The sequence below is a fragment of the Amblyomma mixtum genome, chromosome 10 (genome assembly GCF_055824585.1).
Source record: "Amblyomma mixtum isolate Tamu chromosome 10, ASM5582458v1, whole genome shotgun sequence".
NCBI lineage: Eukaryota > Metazoa > Arthropoda > Arachnida > Ixodida > Ixodidae > Amblyomma > Amblyomma mixtum.
The window spans coordinates 99,274,445-99,287,406 of NC_143021.1; the positions used below are offsets into that span (position 1 = coordinate 99,274,445).

The 12,962-nt window shown below is 47.6% G+C and overlaps 1 protein-coding gene across 2 annotated transcripts in view; it reads right to left on the reverse strand.

The window, feature by feature from the left end:
• Window positions 1-1,077: 1,077 nt before the first annotated feature.
• The window catches only part of LOC149326519 (carbohydrate sulfotransferase 11-like), a 58,764-nt gene continuing 46,879 nt past the window's right edge, over window positions 1,078-12,962 (reverse strand). For both annotated transcript variants that reach the window (XM_089563892.1, XM_089563893.1), the window contains exon 3: window positions 1,078-1,515. In XM_089563892.1, coding sequence (XP_089420018.1) covers window positions 1,266-1,515 — 250 coding nt within the window. In that variant the 3' untranslated portion in view covers window positions 1,078-1,265. The remainder of the gene's footprint in view (window positions 1,516-12,962) is intronic.

A 12,962-nucleotide genomic window follows, 5' to 3' on the forward strand; every position in this document is an offset into this window, starting at 1 on the left:
ACGGAGTCATCCGTGTAGTCTACACCCTGGGTATCGAAGAGAGGGGAATGGTGCTGCGCGGCCGCATGACGACGGCCGGCGTGCAGGACGGGAGACATGTTGGTCGGGAGGGAAAGGATACGAAGATTGGGAGACGAAGTGGGAATAGGAGAGGTAAACGGATAGACGAATGGGCGAGATACCCGCTTGAGTCAATGACAACTGACCCTGATGGATAAGGGAAAGCCGATCTGCATCATATATGTTACGCCGATGACATCACTCTCTGGTGCTCGTCTGGCTCTCCCGGTCACGTACAGGACACCCTTCAACGTGGCCTAGATCTCATCGACTCCTTTCTCACCACCGCTGGCCTCTCTCCTGCTCCTGAGAAATCCGAGCTTCTCCTTCTCAACTATTCCTCCTACCAGCGCTCACAAAATCACTTCGTCTCTCTCCACCTTTCTGGCTCCCCCACTCCTGTCGTCACGCAGTGCAAATATTCTTGGCTTCCCTTTGCATGCGGCGAAGAATGTGCAAGCCCTCCACCATGCTGTCACCACCTGCCATTCGGTAGCTCACCTCTCGCGGCCCGTGGTCGCTCGACGCTCAGGTCTCCACGAGGCTCATGCGTGCCAAGTTGCCCACGCGCTGGCCCTCAACAAGGCCTTGTACATTGTACCCTAGGCTACCTTCACTCAGACTCAACGCTCTCGAGACTGCACTTGTGGGCCTCTACAAGGCAGATCTCATCCTCCCTATAACAATCTCTACCGCTAATCTCTTTGCCACAGGCTTCTTTCATCATCTCCGTTCTCTTCTGACTCTCCATCGTGACTTAAAAAGGCTATATATTTTATACATTTTCGCATTAGTTTATCTCCAGCCGTACCGCTCGAGCGCTATATTGAAAGCTGCTCCCGTCCGTTCACCTCGAAGGAACCCACAGGGTCAGCATTTAAATTGTATTTGCAAACTGCTACTTAAAACAGAGCAAATGACAGACACAGAGACCGAAGAGACAAACACAGCGCTGACAAGCGCACGTTTATTCTAGCAATTTACATGTATATATACAAATGAGTGATTCGCAAGAGGTCGAAATTGATACAAGGCGCAAAAGGAAGTCAAAATGCTATTTACATGTAGCACGTTGCAAGTACGTCGGTTCTTTAGAGATAACGCAGGACAATGGGTTTTAAGAACGATGGACGATCAAGTAGCCTTCATAACTTCCCTTGTAAGTTACAAATTTTCTTTTATAAACGCTAAACTTTCTCCTAGTTTCACCCGACGAGACTCGCGAATCCGTCCAAAGTGTATCCGAACAGCTCGAAGTCGTACATGTATATGGCGTACAACTGAAGGACCTGCTGCCTCGAGAGCTCCGAGAAATAACGCATGGATGTCCCTCTCGAGTCGTGCGTGCTGCTTTTGGCGTTCATCCTCGGAAACGACCAGCCGGCTAGTCCAATTTTGGGCAGCAGGTGCTGCAGGTCAGCGTCTAATGTCTCCACTTTTCCGATGATATCGTACCTGCAACATGAGCATTTTCCTTTGAATATAGCCCATCTGTTTTGTATCCAGATTGCTAAAATATGAGCACAGAAAAAATATAGACATACGCAATTTTACCTATATGCTTTTTTTGTTTGCCAGTTGAACCATTACTTAATATACCATCAAATATGCTTTTCCTTGAAGTTAATATCTTACAGTGCTTCCCTGGCCTTTGCAGAGCTGTCATGCTTGGATTCAATTCACAATGAATATTGAACAATTGGCTGATAAAGTACACTTCTGCAATGTACGTACTATGAATAACTTTTTCCTACAGGAAGAAAAATAGTTAAGCATAAAGTAGAAAAGAACGCGCTGCTTTTGATAACGAAATCCTTCACCGAACAGCACGTTGGGTGGGCTAACACGATGATCACATACGGATGCACATTGCGGAAATGAAATGATGTCCGCGCGCTGTGCGACCACTGTGCACGTAAAGAAATGGTCTCTAGTAACCCGCAGCCATCCACTTTGTGGTATCTCATAGCACCCTACAGCTTACGGGCGCTAAACACCCTTTCCATAACACACCGCGCCATACCTTGCGGGCGAGCTATACTTACCATATTATAGCGGGTGCTGAGAACCAGTAAGGTTACGCCTTACTTAAAATTCAGCTTTAGAACCTCTAGTAGTGGTCGTGCTGCAGCACAAAATAGCCATAAAGTTACGTTATGTTCTGAATTGGATTAATATGGAAGCCGTCTATAGGTGTAAATATTTAGGAATGCACCCAAGTTCTAGCGAAAAAATTTTACTTCCTAATGATAAAGTATTATAAGGTTCAGTGAAGGAAAACCCGTCACTGGAAGTTGTCCTCAGACGTTCTCCACAAAATATGTCCACAGGAAGTAGCACCTCTCACGTGACTACATTTGAAGAAGAAATTACCTCGCACTGGTTTCCAACCGAGACCCTCTGCGTGCCAGGTGGGCAAGCAACGCATTTACCACGAAGGGGTTTTTGTTTTATTTATTTCATGGAAGTCAACCTCGCTGACTTATCTGAATCTTTATTTACAAACGCACACTATTACGCAATGCAGTAGCACATTCTCATACACTGCATTCCACCAATGTATCAAAATTGCGGGAGACACACACATGCTTGACGAACGGGCAACCATTCAGGCGGCCAGTCCAATTCGCCACAAACACCTGCACTAAGGCGCACTGTTCACTGAAGAGGAACTTAAATGAACGAGGTGGGTCTGTGTTCGTTCGAGTGTGTAACAATGGCACGACGTGAACGCCTTGTGATGTGTATTACGGTAAAGCATACTGGGGATATGTAGTCATGTTAGACAACGACGACTTGCAGAAAAAGTGCCTTACGTTGCAGTCAACACACCGCAGTGCTCGGTAATTTTTTTTCATTCCTGTAGACGTCCCTCCCTCGTGGTCTAATGCTGACGTCATAGGAGAGCACGGTGACATCACTGAGGAATTTCTTGCCTTGGACAGCGACGGGCGTCAGTTTTTGTGCTAATGGAACGTATAATGCTATCGCACTGAAAGTTAGAATGTTCATTGCCCGCTAAGGGCGCTGCAACTTTGTATATAACCACTTCACTGGTTTTGTACTGTATTTGAACGCATTTGAAGGCAACACGAAAAAAAAAAGAGATTCTTCAGTGGTCAAGCGCCCGGCTCACGACTCATGGGACAGCGGTTCGAGCTCCGGTTCGGCATTTTTTTCTTTCCAGAACAATTGCGTTTCTTTCAGAGACAATAAGAAATGGTGCTCGAGTGACGCCCCTACCATGTAGACCACTGAGAAATTCTGCTGTTAAGTAATGATTGTTTTACTAGGTCACTGTTTTGGGTTGTTTTAATTACTTGCGCGAGGAGGTTGTTACGTCGCCGCCTCCTCGGGCCATAGTGAGGTTCTCGACATGCCAAGAACTACGCCGGTTTCTATACTGAAAGGGACTCTTAATGCTGGAGCAATAAATGCAACCTTCATGAAATAAAATGGCGCAAACAGCGCGAGTTCTCTGTGTACAAAATTTTTCTTCATTTCTTTCGTTGAAAGAAGAGCGGATCACCGTGGCTGTTTCTGATCGATGATATGAGAAAAGGCTGCTATCATCGTTAGTTACAAAAGTCTAAACTACAGAGATTAGCTAGACGTGCTTCGCCTACTGAAAACTTTCAGTCCTTTCTTTTTCTGTTGATAACAAATAACGTTCAACTGCAAACATCCGGTAAACATAGTGCTGGGAGAAAAACTGTTAAGGCTTCACAATTGCACGGAGCATGCACCTTTTAGAGCAGGGAAAGACAGAGGCAAACTGTAAATATTGCTATAACTAGCGAAGAGTATAACAAACCCTTTCAAATTTATTCGTATGTAGTGAAATGCTGAGGAACCAGTCCGCATGCAGAACATCAGCATTGAAAGGGATTTTTCTAGGCTGCGTATGGAAGTGGTCGTATAAACGGCACCATGGCTGCATTTTAGCACAAAAATTTTAACGACACCAGGTGCACCGACACTGGAGCTTAAATATATTAGAGTCATCTGTGCGGCCGTATACGAGGTCTGTTAGAAAAGTATCCGACTTTATTTTTTTTTGCGAACACCTGATGGATATGAGACAAGCGCGCTTGCATCAGGCGACCTTGAACCTTCATGCGCATGCATGAATATTTTCCCGCCTGCCGATAGCGTCAGTCGCTGGGAAGCAGCGTTTGAGTGAGGCAGTGTGCAGTGCTCTCGTCGGTTTTTTATTGCAAGGAAAATGGCGGAGTGACAGGAGCAGCGCTACTGCAACAAATTTTGCCATAAACTTGGCGACAGCCGAGTGGAAACCATTCGAAATATTCAGACGGCTTTTGGTGAAGATGCTATGAGCAGCACACAGTTTAAGCAGTGTTACAATTGTTTTAAAGATGGCCGCACATCGGTGGGGAACGAGCCACGCTCCAATCGGCCATCAACATGTCAAAATGACCAGGTCATTGCCGAACTGAACGCTATGGTGATGCGGGACTGTCGCGTGACTATCCGAGAAATTGAGGAAGAGGTGGACATGAGCAATTTCTCCGCACATTCTATTATCACCGAAGATTTGGCCATGGAGAGAGTTGCGGCGAAATTCGTGCCGAAGCTGCTCACGGTGGAGCAAAAGCAGCTTCGTGTTGAAGTCTCACAGGACATGCTGGATTCCGCAAACAGTGACCCCGACTTCATCAACATCATAATCACTAGTGACGAGTCTTGGGTGTACAGGTACGACCCGGAAACCAGATCCCAGTCGTCAGAGTGGAAGCATTCCACGTCACTAAGACTTAAGAAGGCCCGCCAATTGCGCAGCAATGTGAAAGTGATGCTGACTACTTTCTTTGACACCCTCTGTGTGGCAGACCACGAGTACGCACTCTACAGGGTCAAACCATTACCAAAGAGTACTACAGGGATGTCCTCTGTTGCCTACGTGATGCTGTGCGGCGCAAGAACCCGGAGCTGAGGTCAACAGGAAATTGGCGCACCCATCGCGCCAATGCTCCTGCACATTCCTCGCACTCGAATCAGATTTTTTGGTGAAAAACCAGACTCCTGTAGTTCAACAGACTCCTTACTGTCCTGATATGGCCCCTGCGATTTCTGACTGGTTCCCAAAATCAAAAGGCCATTGAAAGGAGCGCGATTTCAGACAAGGAAGAACATTATGGCTGCAACGACAGCTGAGCTAAACTCCATTCCGAAAAGGGCCTTTTCGGAATACTTCCCACAATGGCAGCACCGCTGGGAGAAGTGTGTGGAGTCCCAAGTAGACTACTTTAAAGATGACTAGGTTTGCAACGCTCCAGTTATGCAAGTTTTTTTTCAACGGCCAAAGGTCGGATACTTTTCTAACAGACCTCGTACGTTGAAGCTCTTGCAAGTGCAGTGCGCTATACATCGTACTAGGTGTTTCATCTCACGCTTTACACGATTGCTAAAAGACCACTTTTTGGAATACCTTTTTCAGCGGTATAATGCATCGGAATACAGTTAAGACGTTCTAACTAGCAAGATAGCTAAGCAATATTGAATAGTTAACTGATGAAGACATGAGAATGAGTGCATGCATTGCCACCAAGGTAAGGTGGCTCAGTAGTTATGGCGCCAAGTTAAGGGGCTGCATTAGATTCGCAACGTGTTATATGAGGCCGTTACTGTGAGGCTCCATATTCTTGAGAGGCGTCAGCCCCCGTAAGTAATATGCATATCGGCTGCTGGAATTTCGAAAACACGGACACTCTCGGCGATGTGGTCCAGCAAATTCTGGCTACATCATGCATAAATACGCGCGCTTTCGAGAAGCTTCAAGCCAAAGCAACCTCTGCAGTGCACGTAACGCGCCGAAATAACCAAAATTTATTGTTACACAGCGCCGAGGGTAAGCACGTTTTGAAAACTCAAAAAACGGATATGAGCATTAATCACGCTGGGCGCCTCTGAATAATTATGAAGCCTAGTCGGAATAGTTGTAAGATGAATTATCCAGTATTAGTCAATACTAGGCTCGTAATTAGCAGTTGTTAGTAGTATTCAAACGTGCTACATCACTAACAGTGGTATTCCTAAAAAGCGCTCTTATAGCTGAAAAAGCGTATTTTTTATAGTTCTGTAAAATTTTCTATGCCACACCACTTATATTAAACTACGTATATGAAACCTAGCAAATTATTTTGCTAGATTTATAATCTTGGCGATTTCAGATGTGTATCGATGATAGCATCGAGTATCTGTATCGCAAAACAGTTTTAGTTTGGTATCTCGTATCAGTATCGGCCAAACAATTTTTAGGTTATCGGTATCGAAGATACTCTTTTCAGGTATCGCGCGCAGTCTTGGAAGCTACACCGGCTGTCAATAGAGCAAATGTCGTGACAGCACGGCAGTGTCCGCTGTTCCCAAGCGGCACGTACCGGGCACCGGGAGATTGCTCCCGAATGAAAATTTCCTTCAACGCGCGAATTTTGCTTGCTTTCTTTTAATGAGGCCTCCGTAGTGGCTGAGTGGTTATGCCGCTCGGCTGGTGACTCGAAAGACACGGGTTCGATCCCGGCCGCGGCTGTCGAATTATTTTAGAGGCGAAATTTTACAGGGCCGCGTATTGTGCGATGTCAGTGCACCCTAAAGGAACCCAGGTGGTCGAAATTTCCGTAGCCCTTCACTGCGGCGTCCCCCATACCCTGAATCTATTTGGGACAATAAACCCGGATAAACCAAACCAAATAACTATTTCTTTTACTGCGCTGCGTGTGCGCTGACTTGGGTCTAAGATGTAGTCACTGGTCATTGGGATATTTGCGTTCGCCGAATTTATTCAGGAAAGAGCCGCTCGACTTGAACTGCATTGTCAACTCGTATTATTTGAAAGTAAAATAATTAGTCGAACAGACAGTCAAGACGCAGCATTTTTGACTCCCACTCAATGGTGCCGCTGTTCCATTCTTCCCGTGGTACTGTCTCCGCAATAGAAGGATTATATTCACCGCAGGAGAGGGTGCGTACGCAACTCCGGAATCACTGCGGCGATTCAGGAAAGTTCATGACAAGGGCGTAAAATATGACATAAGCATTAACTCCATCAGTTCGTCGTTCCTAGCACTGCTTCAATTCTAAGAGTGTAATATTTAAACGGCACCTTCAATTTTAGCTTAGTAGAGCGGCCCGGCGGACGGGGCTATGAAGACGAAAGGATAGTTTTTATATACTGCATGCAAAACTTTACCTGTGCATCAAGATTCTTCGCTTCTCAGCTCCGTTCTAGTTATACAATACAGGAGAAGAATTAACTTTATGTTAACATGCACAATTTCCTTGGAAACTGTTTCAACAAAAAATGTTTATTTAAAAAAGTTATCCGAGGCAAGTTTGAATTTAGAATGTAAGCCATTGACACAGAACGAAAGAAAAATGCACTTTTGACAGGTACTTCCAGAGCGTTAAGCATCAGACTTCCTAGAGAGGACATCCGCCGAACTCGAAAGTGCATAGTTTGCTACTCTATCGTCTTGCAGTTTTCGTGCGATGTGCACTAGAAGCATTTGCCTGAGGCCGCTTGCGAGGACGTGGTGATGCAGTGCCTAGCTCTAGCCTCGCGTTGATGCCAGCACCTCGACTGCTCCATTTCGACCGCTCTAAGGTATCGCATTGTGCAGAAAGCTTGTTTACTCAAAATTATATCTCCTCTGATGCTCAAATGTGCTGAGATTTACTAATGCAGTACATCAATTTCTAAAAATCGTAAATTGTGAATGCATTGCTTAAAATTTTAACTGAAATAGAAATGTTTGCGTGAGTGTCATTACCGCGACAATAATTTTTTTTTCGGAAATCAGCCTTATGGGCGGTCCCTTGACTGGGCGTCATACATAAATCAACAAAGAAAATTTCGCATCTTTTTAATTAAGTAAGAAAAGAGAACGATAGTAATTTAAAAGTGGTTAGAGTCGCTGTTAGCTTAGAGTTAGTTTACAGTTTTGTGAGGCTTTGACTGTAATGCTACAAGTTAAGGTGTTTTAAACTTTTAGAATTGAATGGTGCCACAAAATTCGGCGCATTTTGGAAACAAAGAAACAAAAATGGCTGAGGCTTAGCTAAGGTTAAGCCTTGTCAGATGCGAAGCATATTGATGGCTAGGCTTGGTAATACATGACTTTCCTTGGTTGAATACTTGGTCATTTTAATAGAACCACTAGAAGCCTTCGTCGTGGGGGAAGACAACGGCATGGCTACAGCGGAACGCCGACTAACCCCGAGACGCGCGTTGGGTGAGCGCCTGGATTGCCACGGAAGCCGCGTCTGCCTGCCCGGTGGAGCGAGCGTTTCACCTACACCGAGTGTGAACGAGCGTTCGAAATGCGCGGGAATGCCGCTCGAGGACATTCCGGCGTCTGTGGGATGGCATCGTTCTCCCTCTCCCAGCGCGTGACGGCGATCTGTCGTGACGTCATCGTGTCACGTGGTTGGTCGCGTATAGCTCCGAGCGACGGCGCGAGGTGGGGGACCTGTTTCTCATCTGTCATGGCGTCATCGTGTCACGTGGTGTGATGTCATCGTGTCACGTGGGTGGTCGCGTACAGCTCCGAGTGACGGGGCGAGGTGGGGGACCTGTTTCTCATCTGTCATGACGTCATCGTGTCACGTAATGTGACGTCATCGTGTCACGTGGTTGGACGCGTACAGCCACGGTGACGGCATGGGGCATAGCTCTAGCAATATGCTTCGCATAAAAACAGCTCCGCGCCGGCGCATCTCGCCAGCGCTGGTCGTAAAACGGGGGGAGAAGGCAACCACGGAGAGCTAGCCTTGTGTGTGTGGGTGTCCCCTCCACCACTGCTCACCTACAGGGCGCGCGGGGGGATTGCGTCAGCCTTGCTGTCGATTGTTCCAGAATGTCCGGGATGCTTCTACTGAATGCATTTCAGAGGGTGTAGCTTGGCGCGTGCTAAGACATGCCCTCCTCCACTTCACTCGCGCGTCGGCGGCGGCGCCACGACAGAAAGGTCCAGATGCTCTTCGAAGCCACTCCCGGCGTTTGACCAGACAGGGACGCGCGCCCGGCGCGAGAATGAAAACGAGACGGGGCCGGGCGATGCTGTGTGTATGTGCATGCCTACTTTCGCGTGTACAACAAACAGACGCGGACCAAGCTTATATAAGAAGGGCGTTGGCCGCTGGCAGTTTAGTCTGAGCTGACGTTTAAGCTGCAGCGAAGCGCGCCCGCTGGACTCCCGGGACTGCACCACTTGCCCAGCCGCGCTTCAACGAGGAAGCGTGCACCAGCCTGCGGGACAGCATCGCCGTGAACCTCTGGTCGTCGGAATGTCGCAGTGCCCGGTGAACAAACTGTGTTTGGTTTGTTTGCCTCTCTCTTGTTTTACAGCACTTTAGGTGCAATATCCCATTTCTATTGTAGTCTCTCTCGAGTTTAACTTTGCACGAATTGGAGTGTTTTAATCCTTTTTTATGTGCTTGTACAAGTGGTTGTGAAATCCTCTGGACTCTTTTGCTGTATGTTTTGTTTGTTTTGTTTGTGAACCTTTGGTTCCGACCCATTCTCTGGCTTGCGACCTATAAAATCTGGACACCAAACGACCAAAAACATCTTGTCACTTGGTGGCTGGTCTCCGCTGAGCTTGTCACGCTGAGTCAGGGGCACCCACTTTGAGTCCGAGACCGCTACCCCCACACGCTCAAGGGTGTCTGGGAACGCACGCTAAAGTGCACGAAGTTGTGTGACATTTATTTTGGCATCCACGACAGGACGTTTTGTGTTTGTAAAGAGTCAAGGGAATTTACAAAGAGGTCGTAAACGAGTGATAGCTGCAGAGCGACATTGTGAGGTGCTGCGTTGATGCGGTTAGTGAGTTTCCTTGGAGAGTTAGATCTCCAAATATGAGCTTAAAGGAGCTAAACGAGCTAGTAGAGGCGGAGGCGGCATCCAGATGGGGATGACCGGAGCCGAACTGCGAAAATGGGTGGACCAGGAAAGAGAAAGGGCTCGAGAAGCACCATAAAGAGAAGGGAAGAGGAGAGAGGAAGAGGCCGAAAGGGCTTTTCAAAGAGAGATGGCAATCATTAAAGGAAGCTCGCTGAAATTCGGTTTTTGAACGATGTCAGGAAGAATATGGAGCTTATCCCCGGAGGGGCCGCGAAGAAGACTAACGAGTGTGATTTGCAGCAACCACGGAAGATGCTGTAACAGCCTGTTCGTGCAGCTGAAACCACTGAGTGACGAACCGACCGGAGTGCAGCTTCCTCAGGAAATTGAAAGTGTAACCACTGCTGAGGCAGTACGCACTGAGGAGAAGGCCAATCTGACGCTTCAGTCAGAGTGCACCTTAACGACGTCACCTGAAGGCGACGAAAGCTGGAGCTCCAGCGACAAATCACATTGCTGTACACCTACGAGTTGCGGTAGTGACCGTGAGAAAGAGCAGTCAAATTTCGAAGAGAACGAGAGCTCCGACGTAGTAATAGCTCAGGACAGCGCACTCAGGGAAAACCCGGAAACCATTCCGTGTGAACCCTCGGGCACAGAGGAGGGCTTTTCCTAAGAGGAAGGGAAGGAAATTTGAACCTATGACGAAGGCGAGTAAATATTTGCCTCTGAGGGAGAAGACTGTGCAGTGGAAGGAAAGGAGCAGTCTGGATAAAGGTCTGTTTATTACTGCACTAAAGCTAACCAACTGACGAAAGGAACTGAGGAAATATTACTGATATTACTGACCACAACTGAGAATTATTTTTCAATGAGTCCTGAGCTATGCTCCTAGCACTGTGCTCGAGCAAGAGTCAGAAGAAAAAGAAGAAAACATCGGACCGAGGACAAAAGTCGGGCCATGAAGAACAAAAAAACGACTGAAACAGTGGCTTCTACGCGGGAACACATCTCGAATGAGGCAACTGGGAATGAACCGGGTGTGCCCCGTTGAAGAGCATGAAAGAAAGCAATAAGAAAGAGATGCAAATTGAGCACTGCCAATTAATGGGAAAACGAACCGGACACCGGAGAGAAGTCACGAGAAGAATCGAAAGAAACAGACCCAAGCTAAAGACAGCTGCGACGAATGAAAGTAAGCTTCCCGAACGTCACAGCGAAGTCAGAAAGAAGTTCAGAGGAACGAGCCCCGCGTTCAGCAAGGACTTAGTCTGGAGGCGCCAGAGAAAACAGAACAGCGCACACCGAAAAGAAAGAAAACACCAGAAGCGCAACCGTCATAAGCGAACTGGCGTTAAATTTTTTCGCAACAGACGCGCTGGCCACAGGAAAGGAAGAGAGGCTTGAAGTCTTGGCGCAAAACCAGCGACGAGTACGAGTAGGAAGCGGAGCCAAAACCGCGTAAAGAAGAAAAACCTCCGTAGAGGGAGGAAAAGGAGCCGAACCCGCAACAGGAAGAAAAGCCCCAGTCACTTGCGACAAACAACGAAAAGCGCGACAGAAAGCTTGAAGGAAACAACAATTTTCCGAGCCCGCAGTGTGGGCCAAACTTGGAAGTGTAGGCGAAAGTACGCCTTCTCCTTGTGCGCTCCATGTTTGTAATCTTGTGTTAATGTACTGTCGAAATGCGGTGTTTTTAAGTGCATTGTGAACATCGCATTGAGTTGTGGTTATGCAAACATCATTGTATTGATGCTTGTGTTTTGGCATTCGCCATTGAGTATGTGAGCGTATACATGTGTGCGCGAATTTCGTGTTTTGTGAACATTGTTACACAATATTGTTATAGCAAGGGGCAGTGTCACAAAATTCTGCGCATTTCTCAAACAAATTATCGAAAATAGCGCCGGGTGGACTTGTCTCGCTAGCGCGGGTCGCAAAACGGGGAAGAAGGAAACTCCAGAGAGCAAGCCTTGTGAGTGTGGCTGCCCCTTCCACCACCGCTCGCCGACCGGGCGCGCGGGGGATTGCGTCAGCCATGCCGTCGATTATTCCGAAATGTCGGGGAAGCTTCGACTCGAAACCGGCGGAGAGGCCATAGCCTTGCGTGTGCTAAGACATGCCCTCCTCCTCTTCTTCACTCACGCGTCGGCGGCGACACCACGACAAAAAATTTCATATGCTCCTCGAAGCCAATCCCGACGTTTGACCAATCAGGGACGTGCGCACGGCGCGAGAAGGAGACTGCACAGCCAATACTGTCTGTTTGTGCGCGTCTACCACAGACAGACACGGACCCAGCCTATGTAAAAAGGGCGTTGACCACTGTCAGTTTAGTCCGAGCCGCCGTTCAAGCTTGAGTGAAGCGCGCCCGCTTGACTCCCGGGACAAAACCACTCGCCCAGCCGCGGTTCAACGAGGCAGCGCGCACCAACCTGCGGGACGGCATCGTCGTGAACCTCTGGTCGTGGGACTGTCGCAGTGCCCGGTGAACAAATTCTGTTTTGTTTGTTTCCCTCTTTCTTTTGCGAGTTCACTTTAAGTTCAATATCTCTTTTCTATTGTAGTCTCTCTCGAGGTTAACTTCGCACGAGTTGCATTGTTTTGTTAATCACTTTGTATGTGTTTGTACTAGTTATTTTAAAACCCTCTGTATCGACTCTTGGCTGTATAAAGTTTTTTTTTGCAAATATTTCGCTCCGAACAGTTCTCTGGCTTGCGACCGGCGAAAGCAGGGCACCAAACGACCAAAAACGCCTTGTCACTCGGTAGCTGGTCTCCGCTGAGCTTGCCACCCTCAGTCCTGGGCATCTTCTTTCAGTCCGAGACCGCTACCCCCCCCCACCCCCGCTCTAAGGGTGTCTGGGAGCTTGACGCTAAATGTTGTGTTGTGTTGGGTGTATTGGCGCATAAGCAGCTAAGGCTATCATGCGAAAAGTACAAGGTATGGAAAAATTGGCTTGAGCAGAGTTTGAAAACAAAGTGGATAAAAACGGTGGTGTAAAGGGCCTAAAAGTTATTTTTACTAGCTAGCTGA